Below are 13,524 nucleotides of genomic sequence, written 5' to 3'. Positions count from 1 at the left end.
AATAAATAAATAAAATTAATTTATTTTTAAAAAATAGAAAAACTCACTGAAACCTCCAAACCACTTACCGTACAAGCACATACACCCCAAAAATGAAAAAATTCAAAAGGATCCAAAGAGGAAAAAAATCATAAGGACCAGCTTTTTCCATTATATGTTCAAAGCATACAGCTTTGCAGCTAGTTATTAATTTATCATCCCATTTCTTTTTTAGCTTCTATAGATTAAAAATAAGATTTCTGATAAATTCATTTTGAACCATTAAACTAGCATTCCTCATCTACAAAATGAAAATTCTGATATGAATATTAATTCAAGTCCTTCTGAACTCTAAAATTCTATGCTGACAAATTACCAGACTGGATATTAAAATAAAATACCTGTTATAATAAAAATTAAAGAAAACACCTGAAGCCTAATGGCACAGTAAATTATTCCACATTATATTTGTTCCATTCCTAAATTCATCTAATTTTTTTTAAAAAACCTGTTAAAGAATCGTTTTAATATTTTTATATAAACAAGGCAAATTCTCACTGGTAAGAAAAATGTGAGGAACTACTGGCTTGGGTACATTGTGTGCCTAAGTTAAATTTGGATTTCAAAGTTAAATTACCAAAGCCATCATCACCTGCCAGTTCTGGCTGCCTCCTGATTCAACAACTATAAAAGGAGGTTTTCATTTATTTCTCAGTTATAGCAAGACTGGCAGCAGTAAGTAAATCAATTAATAACTACTGAACAGCTAACATCGTGCAAAACACCATCCTAAGCACAAGACAGAGGAACAGCAGGAGGTGTAAGACTGAGTGTCTGCCATCTGGAGCAAGTTGAGACAATAACAACACAACAAGTGCAACAGCATATGATATGTTATCAGATGACAAAGAAACTGCAGGGAAGTAAGAAATGATATGACAGAGGTAGTGGAAGGTCCAGAAAATAAAGCCGCCAAATTAGAGGAGTGGGAGGAGAGCAAAAAGGAGAGGAAAGAAATCGTACAGCGTGAACTCTCGTGGCTGGATGGAGGGACAGGTGATGTGGAGCCCCCCATGCCACACTCATAGTATATACTGCATTTTTGGTCAGGGAAGAAATGTAATGAAAGCAATACGTTAGAAGAATCTCTCTGGCAGCAGGACAACCTAGAAAAGGAGCAGGCTGGAAGCAGATGACAACGTGGGCGCTACGCCAGGAACCAGAGCTAGAGTAAACAGCTCTTGACTTCAAAGAGCTCCCAATCTATTAGGATGGGATAAGCCAACAACGCAATAAAAGCACAAAGTGGTTCAGATGGGTGCTTAGCCTTATGAGGACAAGGAAGAGTCCTGTGCGTAGGGCAGGGAGTTAGTCAGAGACAACAGAACTGGCCTCTAAGCTAGTTTGTGAGGCTTTTTCAAAGTGGTTTTCCTGGCTGTCGTTTTCTGTTGTTTTCTTTCTTTCCTTCTTTCTTTCTTGATGGGGAAGCATTCTAAGCAGAGAAAACTGTCTTCTCTTAAAATGTAGACAGGTAAGGAGATATAGAGTACATGAAATGCATGAGTGCATGTAATGACTGGAAAATAACAGCCCAGGGATTTTAAGGGGTCACTGATAAAATCTGTGTTTTAAAAATCAGGAAACTCTGTGGCAGTGTAGGAAGTTTTGAAGAAGAGCAGCTGGTGAGAAAGTCATGAAAAGAGATGAAAAGAGTTGAAAAGAGCCGAAACTAGAACGGCAGCAGTGGGAATGGTTCCAGGACACATGGAGGAGGAGGAAGGAGGTCTTACGGAACTGATACTGCAGCAACGAGGAAGAGAAAGCTAGAGGCAATTTATAACGGAGCGCCTACAAGGCTAAGAGAATCATCACAGCACTGATGGTAGTTAAAGAAGAGAAACTATGTTTACTGGGAAGACTGATTTCAGCTTGGACGGGGCAAGTCTGAAAGCACAGCAGCAGCTCCACACCCATAACGTCAGTAAGCAGCGGCGCTGCAGTTTAGAAGAGGTCAGGGCTGCAGCAAAACAAATCTGAGACATTCATTTTCAAGTGAAAGTTGAATCACTGAAAAGAGTACTTGACTGCACACAGTAACAGCAATCAAGAACAAGGTTGCTTTGTTTTGTTTTTATTTTTTTTTTACTTACCCATAAGGCATCAAAAGGACATCTAGCATGAAGTCCAAAAGCAGCTGCACAGTCTTTGGTTTCTCAGCAAGGTTAAACGGAGAAGCTGATTTTGATGATTCAACAGGGTATTTCATGTGAAAAAGGGTTGGTATTAAAAGATGCATTAAGCTGAAAAAACAATTACATTTATTGCAACTATTTAAAAAATAAGGTTTTTTATGCATGCAAATAACAGACAAAACCAAAAAAAAAAAAAAATCACATAACAAAAAGTAGCAATCGTAGCAAGGGCCATTCATTTTCAATACCACTAATTTACAAAGTCCTAATCTAGGGAGTGGCCTAGACTTCATTCTTATTTCTTTCTTATTAAAAGCTCAGGATATTGAGTAATAAGTGACATTTAGCCAATCTGGCTCATCACCAAAAACACCTGAGAAAAATGTACATAATATGGGCTCAGTGTTAATATCTATTACCACAAGAGATTTAATATTAAACCTTAGGTAAAGTTCAACTTATAACATGTCCTGTCAATCATTTTTTTCCTTTCCACATTTAATTAAAAATAAAGTCATTCTAAATCTAAAGAAATTAAACATCAATCATGTCAATATTTGGAATACAATATTAAATTTCCACTGTGTGAATTTAAGTAACAGATTCTTTTCTTCTTTCACTAAACCTGTTGCTATTAAAACATGAAAATTTCAAACAGTGTTTACAATGTCTATTAATTTTACTTGGAAATATCTGTATTACAATCTTTTAAAAATGTTTATGCTCTAAAAAGTGAAGTGAAACATGATTTAAATCCATCTTTCCTCCACAACTTCTTTTCATGGTTGTCACCACAACAGGGCTTAGGATACAGAAGTTTTGAGCTAAGCCTAGAAACTAAGGATGATATTCCTTTTCACCTCTCCAATTCCCATATTAATACAAACGAGTAATTAGTTCCTTAAGAAAACTGCTCTGAAACTTTATATCCTCCAAGAAAGAAATGTCTGATGAAAAGCATATTAGATCTCAAATTTTTGCAATCACAGAAAATCAGTTCCTTCAAAATAACTAACCGAAATAAAAATGCATTTAGATTGAGAAAAAAGTTAGTTCTACACATTTTTTGATATGCTCACAAGAAATTTTATAATTTATAAAATTAACAAAACAGTAATGTTGAGGTAACACAGAACTGTCAACTCAAAGAGCTCAACTCAAGCCTTTGTATTTGCCCAAGTGAAACCAAATGTGTGGATCTATTTTTGAATGGCAGCTGTTGACTCTCACAGGTGGCCAATAAGGTAACTGAGGAAAGCATACCTGTCCTGCTGGGGCTGAGGCTTCCCTTCCATGGCAGTAAGAAGTGTAGGAGCCAGCTCACATTGTTTTTCCACTGGTAGGCGAGGATAGCCCATCTTAACATAAATTATAGTAAAATTCTAATGCAACAAGAGAAAGTCAAGTAAGTATGAAAGAAATACTCTAGGATTTCAACAAAAACACATGACTAATAACCTAGGCAGCTTTGTTATAACAAAGAAATTGAATCCTCCTTCCTCATGTTTATCACCTGTTTGTTACAGCTTGACCAACTAGTATATCTCAGGAAGAACTCCAGCCCCAATTACTCAAAATGCTTACTTTTAAGATGGGCTTCATATGAGAGAGCATGATCTAGCCTAAAGCACTTATACGTATATCAAATCATCACATTGTACACTTTAAATACAGACAATTCTATTTGTCAGTTATGCCTCAATAAAGCTGGGGAGAAAATAAAGTACTCATATGTGCAATTACTTTTCACTGAAAAGAAAAAAGTAATCATTTGACCTACCTAAACCTACATACTACACATCAGTATCAGCTCTCCCAGTTTGTTACATTAATCCTTTCAAGCTAAGTGGAGACCCCATGTTAAACCCTAGGTTGCCATTTCCCAACTGGTCAATTACTAAAATAACCTTCTCTTTCTAATTCAGACTGACCTCTCATAATCTTTTACTAAGAATCAATCATTCTTTTTGTAAATCAACATACCTGACAAGTCATTACACCAACATTCCTTTGCCCTGTGTAAACGGCCATACATTATCCTGTTCCTACCATTTCCTCCAGATCAATACTCAGTGGAAGAACAGTGTGTCCTTTTGAAGAAAAACACCTCACGTTTCATTTAGTCTAAGGTGAAATTCTAGGCTGGCCAATATACTGATGACATCTAATAAATGTTATGAAAGAAAACTTACTGTAAGTCAGAAAATATTCCAAGTTAACACTCACTGTGACAAAGGAAACTGCAGCAGGGTCCTGGTACTGAACCAAGAGTGTCTCTACTGGGAGCTGTATCTTGGGGCGGCTTTTTATACGCTTATTCAGATGGACCAACAGTTCCATTACCTAAAATACAGGAAGATATAAACTGAAATTACTGATCATATCTTAAAAACGAATTCATTTCTCAGATATTACTTATTTTAATGAATAGTAGCTACTTTGTTCTCTTAAAGGAGGTAAATTTGACATCCCAGAAAGGGAGTATACAATATTAAAATCTTGTTCCAAAATGTTATCCCCAAGAATCCATGCACCAGATTTTTAGTAGTGAATTTATTTTTACAATGTCCTTTAGTTAATTAAACTTGAGATTCCAGATGGGCCTACACTGAGGCACAGTCTCCCAGAAGACCTGTGAACAAATGATAGCAACACACTATGCTACAGACTGAATGTCTGTGTCTCCCAAAATTCACGCTTTAATGCCCTAAACCCCACTGTGACAGCTTTGGGAGGTAAACAGGTTTGGAGGAGATCGCGAGGGGGGGGCCCACGATGCGATGGGTGCCCTTCTAAGGGGATGAAGGTATTAGAGTTCTTCCTCTCTCTGCCGTCTGAGGATAAAGCAAGAAGACAGCCCTCCGTACACCATGAAAAGTTCCCGATGAAGAGCCTGACCATGCTGGCACTCTGATCTCAGACTTCCAGCCTCCAACACTGTGAGAAACAAATGCTGTTTATGTCATCCAGTCTGTGGTATACTGTTATAGCAGCCCAAACTAACTAAAATACAACGTGAACACTACAGCAAGAAAAATATACAGGGTACTGAGAGTTTCAGGAAGAAAAAGTTATCTACTAAGATCAAGGAGGACTTCCGGGAGGAACTGACAGGAAACTAAGTCCCAAAGAGCAGATGAAATTCCAAGCAGAAGATCAGTTATAAGAAGGTATAAGAGGTCTAAAAGAACATGGTGCGCTGCATCTGACTGAAACACAGAGTGGTAAGAGATAAAAGCAGGACCTAGATTACAGAAGGATTTGGGTAAAATGCTGAGAAATTTTTACTTTATTTTGAAGATCATCTGGTTCTACTAAGAAGTTTTAAGTAAGTAATATCAAACTTCCTCTCCTTTAAGTGGGAAAAGACAGAAATAGAGGTGAATAAGTCAACAATACCCATGGGTGGAAAGGAAGCTACAGAGGTTTACATCAAATGACCCCAAGCTTACAATGAAAGTGGGATTATCTTGCTAAGAAAGGAGCACTGAGATATAGGATTTTTAGAAAGCCTCACCTAAAGACTCAAGAATTTAAAGTGACTATTCCAGAGGGCCAGGCTTACACTAGTCTCCATCACTTCTGAAATTTGAGATCTAGCTTCAAAGCAAGTATTAAGGAGAGCTGTAGGGATGTTCACGGCAACAGCAAAAGTTCAGAGTTATCTACAGCAATCATGAAATAAGTGAATTTTTAAAATAACAACAAATCTAAAAATCAATGTTTGTTAAATGAGTGATAAGAATAATCGTAAAATAGCTGACATTTATTGAGCAGTTTCCACGCAAGACAGCCCTTTGCATTCCTTATCTCATCTGATTCTCACAACAACTGGAGAGGTGCTATTGTCATTCCCATTTTACCCTGTGAGGAAGCAGAGGGTCAGGAAGCGAAGTGAACTTGTCCAGCAAGTTACTGAGCCAGCAAGTGGCACAGTCAAGATCTGACTCCAGAATCCATATTTTTAACCTTGTCAGACACTGACAGTTGAGCTTAATTCAGCTAAAGTGTCTGTCACTGTGAGACGCCCTCGGGAGCCCTCAAACATTACAAAGACCTAGAAACTTGCATGGCCACACACACCTCACCCAACCTCCTGCCTGGCCAGGCCTGTGATTCAGCTGGATGACAGGGGAGAAAATCAGGAGGAGCCAGGCTAAAGGAAACAGCCCTCTTCTGATGATCTAAGCTAGGCTGCTTCCTAGAAGGATCCTATGGAAAATCATTATTGATGGTGGCAGACAATCATGCCCACAATTACATACTTTCTTTTTTATGACAATTTTTTAAATTTTAAGTAGATTAACTACTTAATTTTCTTCTAGCAATATTATCACCTTAAATATTGACTCATTTCCTATATTTGGTTATCCACTGCCTGCAATCCTCTTTAAACCCATAAAAATTAAGAAATCCGCTGAACCAGTCCCTCCCCCAGCTAAACTGACAACAGTTAACCTCTGTCAGTAAGCCTACAGAATTACCAGCCTCGGGCATATAGTATTTTGTCCCTATCAGTTCCCCTTATTACTCATTCATTTATATTCATTTACTCATTAGTAAACTTTTTAATTGAAGTATAACATATAGCTGAAGTGCAAAATTGAGAATGTATGGCTTAATAAATTTTCACACAGTAAACACACCTTTGTAACCACCAGAAGTACAAAGGCCCTGCACCCCACTGACTAACCCCTCTTCCTGACTTCTAACACCATATTTAAATTTATATAAATGGAACAAATAGGATGAACTCATGTGTTTTTCATTCTATATTATATCTGAGATTAATCCATGTTGTTGTTCACTTTCACTGCTCTAGTAGGAAAAAAACAGAATTTATCCATTCTCCTATATCGTGATAGATATAAGATTATTTCCAGTTTGGACCATTATGAATAATGCTATGAACATTCTTAGCTATGTCTTCTGGTGCACAGATATACACACTTCTGTTGTATACAAACCCAGGACTGGAAATGCCTGGTCATGAAGTATACATATGATAAGCCTTAGAATATTTCCAAACAGTTTCCCAAAGTGGTTATACTAATTTACACTCCCACCAGCAGTGGTCAGTTTTTAATTTTTACCTATTCTAAGAAGTCAGAATATACAAGGTTTGCTGTAAAAGAGAATTCTACATAACATATCTCATTTTCCTTAAAATAGTGATATGTCAGTAGAAGTCTAAAACTTATTTCTCTTGGGAATTCCCTGGCAGTCCAGTGGTTAAGACTCGGCGCTGTCACTGTCATGGGCCAGTGGCCGATCCCTGGTCGGAGAACTAAGATCCCACAAGCCACGTGGGGCAGCCAAAAAATAAACAAATCAAAAATAAAACTTATTTCTCTTTCACCCAATTTATCCACAAATTATCAGCTCCTACTCTACAGGTATCCTGCTTAAGCCTAACAAACATTGTGAAACTGACAGTCAGGACCCCTAAAATTACAGAACTGAAAGTCAATACTAGATTAATCCCTAGTGCCACTGACTACAAAATTTTACATACTGAAATTATTTATATGTAAGCTTTTATTTAAAAATACTCTTTCACATGACAGTCTTATTTTATATGGTAAAAAAGGTCTAATAATTGTAACTGCATTCTAGATTTGTGATCAATATCTACATCCTTTGTTTTATTAACAATTATATAATAACCAAAACTCCCAATTATCATATTGGTTCTATTTGCAAGAGGTATTAGTATGAGTACAGGACTGTACAAATCATGAAAGTCTGACCGAGTATCTATACTTCAAAACAAATAAAAGGGAAACACACATCAAGCCTCTACTACCAGGAGTCAAAATAACATGCAGGCAAAATTATGTTATTGCTTTCAGACATTCTTTTATCCTCATCTTTCATTCACTGACCCCTCATGTACTGAATTCACTTTCACACATAAGCTAAAGAATGAACGTGTTTGCCATCAGGTGAAGGCAAAGCCTGGCAGAAATCATTTAGTCTTGGAATTATCTCTCATGTGTAAAGTCGCTTGTTAGTCATGTGACACAAAGCAAGTTATTTAACTTCTCTGAGCCTCAGTTTCTTCCTAGATAAGATGGGAATAACATGAGCACCTATATCCCACAGAGCTGTTAGATGAGTTGTAATGAACTGAGACAATGTCCACATAGGCATTTAATGTTTTGCACTATTATCATTTTCTGAATCACTTTCCCCCATTTGCAGAAATCAAATGATAACATTTCACAGGCTATTATGAGGATTAAATGGAAGGATATGTCAGAGTCTAGCATACTGCTTAGAATGTAAACAGGTGTCTCAGCTGTTAGATCTCTTTTCCCTTACTCCAGAAGTTTTCAAACTTACTTAACAACAAAACCCCTTTACCAAGAGAAATCTGATATGTAAAAAAAGCAAACAAAATTAGTATTTTACAATATAAATTAAATATACAAGTTCACAATGATTATATCTCTCTTTATTCTATTTTCTTGCTTTTTCAAATTTTAATAGAAAAACACATTTATTACAATAAATTAAGTGAAAAATCGTAATTATCCCTTTTCCTTAGTCCATTCATAGCCACTCGAAGACACCAGTATTAATACTTTGGTGTTCATCTTCCCATCTTTCTCTGTATCCACAAAAATTTCTACAAACATATTTATATCTTTTTCTTTTAAATAGATCTTTATTGGAGTATAATTGCTTCACAATACTGTGTTAGTTTCTGCTGTACAACAAAGTGAATCAGCCACATGCATACATATGTCCCCATATCCCCTCCATCTTAAGCCTCCCTCCCATCCTCCCTATCCCACCCCTCTAGGTCATCGCAAACCACAAGCTGATCTCTCTGTGCTATGCTGCTGATTCCCACTAGCTATATCTTTAGATTTTACTTGTTTACTTTTTACAAAAATGAGCTATATGTCATTCACGTTAGCACAGAGTCCGCTTTGTTTCCAGTTAAAAATATATAAGCTTATTAATTTAGACCTAACTCATTCTTTGTAGTAGTTGCATAATATTCCATGGGATTCAAAGTTGTTTTTAAAAAATCATCTGTACGACTCATCACAGTAAACACATTTTCGTATATTTCCTTCAAGCTTTTTGTAAAAAGTTTAGAAAAATTCACCAATAGATCAAAGTCAGCATTATTTGGAATATGAGAAGAAAATCAAAGGGAAATTTCTAGGGAACAACCTAGTAAGAAATAATAAGAAATATGGGGATATACGTAAATGTAGAGCTAATTCACTTTGTTATAAAGCAGAAACTAACACACCATTGTAAAGCAATTATACTACAATAAAGATGTTTAAAAAATAAATAGATAAATAAAGGACAACATGAAAAATAAAAGTAAATATAAATGAAAAAAAGAAGAAATAAGAAAGTAGTTACTATTTCTAGTAAGAAATATAACGGAAGGGGGAGAAGGAAGAAATCTGAACAAGATAAAATAATTTACTTGATGGTAACTGAGTAAAACATCTTGTTTACTTAGATACAAATTAATGACTGAAATGTTAAGAATGTGGATAGAATTGCTTGATTAATCATTATATTAAAACAGAATATAGGTTATCAAACTCTTAAACAGAAAATGTGTGGCGGGAAGAGGAGAGAAGGGAGAAGAGGGAGAGATGGAAAGAATGAGAACAGATCAAGTGATGAGAAAGGTTAATAACTGGAACTGATGTACATGCCCTCAATCCAAACCTCAAAAAAAATGTGACATCTCAATTACATTGATGAAGATATGCAGCTAAAGTAAATAAGGTTAAGATTGCTGGCTGGGGCAAAGATTCCTCAATCTAACTTACACCAAAGGAACACACTGGCTACAATACTATTCTTAGATGATAGAGGTATTGGGGAAAGAAATCTTAAATGAGATTTGAAAGATAAGAAAAGTAAGTAAAAAAATAAATAAATAAAATTAAATTAAAAAAAAGAAAAGTAAGTAATACAATACAAATTACTAAGAAACACAAGACCTTAAACTTGTGCATCAAAACACATCAAGGAGGCGCAAGAGGGAGGGGATATGCAGATATATGTATGCATATAGCTGATTCACTTTGTTATACAGCAGCAGCTAACACACCATTGTAAAGCAATTATACTCCAAGAAAGATGTTAAAAATAAATAAATAAATAAGGACACTTAAAAAAAAAACGCATCAAGGTCAAACTATTAAAACTAAAAGGAAAATCAGAAAAACTACAACAGCAGCAGGAGATTGTAATTCACTATTAATTTACAACAGGACTGGAAGCTAGGTTTCTTGAGAAATGAGAGCAGTGTTGAGTGGCCTATCCACACACTGAGCTCCATATTCCACCAATAGGAAATATTTTTTTAATCTTATGAATAGTTTTTATGAACATCAGAAATAATATGCTTTAAAAGACTAGAACATTTGCTCACTGTGGTTTCAAATCAGAATGCAGTAAAACCAGACAAATTTTACACTATTTTAAAAGCAAAAACAATGTTCTTATAAACTAATTATTAGGTCAAAAATAAAATAACCTAATACTGCTCACCAGTGTAACTATGGGGTATAACCAAAATAGTAATCAAAGAGAAATCCGGAAACTGAGGTCATGTTCAGTTCTGTTTTTCTGTTATCTGACCTTAATGAACTCACTTAATCATTCCAAGCCTCAGCTCCATCTATAAAATGGAAATAACACCTACACCTCACATAATCTTGTGAGTATTTAAGTGATTAGCATTTTTCCTGGCACATAATGACCTTTACCATTACGTACTTTACAAACTGAAATCTTATGTGAGAAAAAGATATCAAAGGAGAACAAAAAAAGGAGTAATTTGAATAAAAACAGAAAAATACACTTGAAAAAATTAATATAAAAGCTCTTTTTCCTTTTAAATTGGCCCATTAAAAAAAGCAAACCTTTGGTAGGAACAAAAAAATTAGAAACAAGAATGGAATTTCTCCACTTGAATGGTAACAGAATATTAAGAATAACAGTATGATAGACGTGAATAATATACAACTGAACATATAAAGTAGATGGTTAGAGATGAATGATTTTCTACAGAAGATAAAATACAAGGAAACATAAAACTCCTAAGTAAATAAATTTAAAAAAAAAAAAAACCCTACTGAAAATACTCAGCCGAGAGGCCTGGACGAATGCAAAAACTGCCTTCTGTTTACTCTCCTCTTCGCCACTGCAAGCCTTTCTCCACCCCACAGCCAGAACGATTATGTCACTACCACCAATACCCTTTCAAATGGCTGCCGCTGGAATCCCCATGCCTGAACTCCTATCACTCTTCCTCTGGTGCACAGGGTGCATCTCTGTGGCCTTGTTCAGCTCCCTGAAGGTTTTATACTCAGTTTGGGCTCAGAATCTCTACACAGGGCCTTCTCTGCCTTTAGTGATCTCCCCATCTCTATGCCTGGCTACTTCCTACACACCTCCCTTACACCCTATACTTAATTTAAATCAAGTCCCCAAATATATTCTTTCGTACAATCCTTTGCCATCTTAGCATTTATTGCCATTTTAACTCTATACTCTTTGCCTTATTGTTTAATACTCATCTCCCCAAGTAGACGTTTCTTTCCTTCACCAACGTATTCCTAACACCTGGCATATAGAAGGTACCCAGTAAATATTTGCCAAATAAATGATGAGACTGATGAAGCTAAATAAGGAAACAGAAACCAACACATGAAGGCCTTTTATACCTAGTTATTCTTAGGGTAAGAAAAGGCCATAGAAGAGTTTTAAATAGGAGAATGACGTGATCAAACACGTTATCTATCTTAGCAAAGCAGTATTAACAACAGGCATGTCAAATACGTGACAAGAATGCCCTATTCCTTCCTGTAAATATAACAGACATTCTTTTTTTTTTTTTTTTTTTTTTTGCGGTATGTGGGCCTCTCACTGTTGTGGCCTCTCCCATTGCGGAGCACAGGCTCCGGACGCGCAGGCCCAGCGGCCATGGCTCACGGGGCCAGCCGCTCCGCGGCACGTGGGATCCTCCCGGACCGGGGCACGAACCCGCGTCCCCTGCATCGGCAGGCGGACTCCCAACCACTGCGCCACCAGGGAAGCCCAAGAAGCTTCCTTAGGAAGCCCTAAGAAGCCCAGACATTCTTAAAGATACTCTTTCTCCACTGAACTCAAATCAGGCCTCAGAATCCCTCTCAGGGCAGACCTCCGGGAAGGTCACTGCCAATCAATTACAGTGGCTCAAGGATTGAAACCTGATGATAGCTCAAAAACCCAAGGTCTAGTATAAATACACGAGAAGACAAATGAATTATTTTAAAGGTGAAGCATCCAAATGTTCCATGTAGAACATTAGGTTAAAAAAGAAACTCTTGATCTGACAGTTACCCACAGTTCTAACAGTTCTTCAAAAAATTCTAAAACAGGAGCTGTACAACAGTATCTTGCTTTTAAAAACATTTCTTTTGCTTACTTTTAATTAAGGCCATATTCACCATCAGCCAATGATTAAAGAATATTTTTGACCCATTACCACCTGACTTTCATATTGGACTCAAGGGCATAGATTTTAAATCAGACCTCCATACATTCCAGAATAAATATCTCAATTATGTCATCCAGTACTGATGCCAAGTGTACAGCTGGAGCTAAATGCAGCTGTGCTAAGCATACAAAAGGTACTTTTAAATCGTGGAAGCTGGTCCTAGACTTACTGTCCATTTTGAAAAACCTAATTGGGATCATGAAGCTAGATTTCAATAATGGGAACAGAAAACTCACTTCATAAAATACATCCATTTATTCACTATTTAATTCCCCCAACTGTCCCAGCATGCTTACCTTTTTACGTACTCCTTCTTGGGTGCTGGACAGCTTGAGCAAAACAGGAGGAAGGAATTTAGATATAATATTCTGTAATTGTTCATCTGTTTCAGCATGGCCAAGTCGTAAAAAGACTCGTTCAAGCTGATCTACAATATAAAAAGAGAAAAGGATAACTTAGCACATCAAACAGAACTAAGACTAATCACTTTTATAGCTTAATCCTTTTTTCTATACTGCAGATCCTTCAGCCAGAACTTTAACCATAGCTAGCCCTGTATGCAGATGATTTTGACACAGCAATGAAACAACACTAAAAAGGTTTACTAGCTAATTATACTGTCTTACAACTGTCCTGGTCATTTAACCTCTAGAAGAGAGGAAAACAAAGACAAGAACAACAAATTTCTCTCCTATTTACAAGGTTATTCCGTTTTTCTAAAGGATGTGGATACCAGAAAAGATACAAAAGTTTTGAAGAAATCGTCTAGACCTAACTAGCAGAGCTATGCAGGAGAACTTTAATCAGATACCAGGGATAATA

The 13,524-nt window shown here is 36.4% G+C and overlaps 1 protein-coding gene across 6 annotated transcripts in view; it reads right to left on the bottom strand.

Moving 5' to 3' along the window:
* ECPAS (Ecm29 proteasome adaptor and scaffold) overlaps nt 1-13,524 on the bottom strand; it is a 99,782-nt gene that overhangs the window by 59,740 nt on the left and 26,518 nt on the right. For 5 of the 6 annotated variants that reach the window (XM_082842763.1, XM_082842764.1, XM_082842765.1 and 2 more), the window contains 4 exons: nt 12,999-13,129; nt 4,398-4,514; nt 3,435-3,553; nt 2,130-2,279 (listed from right to left, as the gene is read on the bottom strand). In XM_082842763.1, coding sequence (XP_082698889.1) covers nt 2,130-2,279; nt 3,435-3,553; nt 4,398-4,514; nt 12,999-13,129 — 517 coding nt within the window. Of the gene's footprint in view, nt 1-2,129; nt 2,280-3,434; nt 3,554-4,397; nt 4,515-12,998; nt 13,130-13,524 lie in introns of those variants that run through there. The other variant, XM_082842766.1, reaches the window with a different exon arrangement.

The sequence above is a fragment of the Leucopleurus acutus genome (genome assembly GCF_964270905.1).
Source record: "Leucopleurus acutus genome assembly, chromosome: 7".
Lineage (NCBI taxonomy): Eukaryota > Metazoa > Chordata > Mammalia > Artiodactyla > Delphinidae > Leucopleurus > Leucopleurus acutus.
This window is presented reverse-complemented; position numbering and strand designations above follow the sequence as displayed.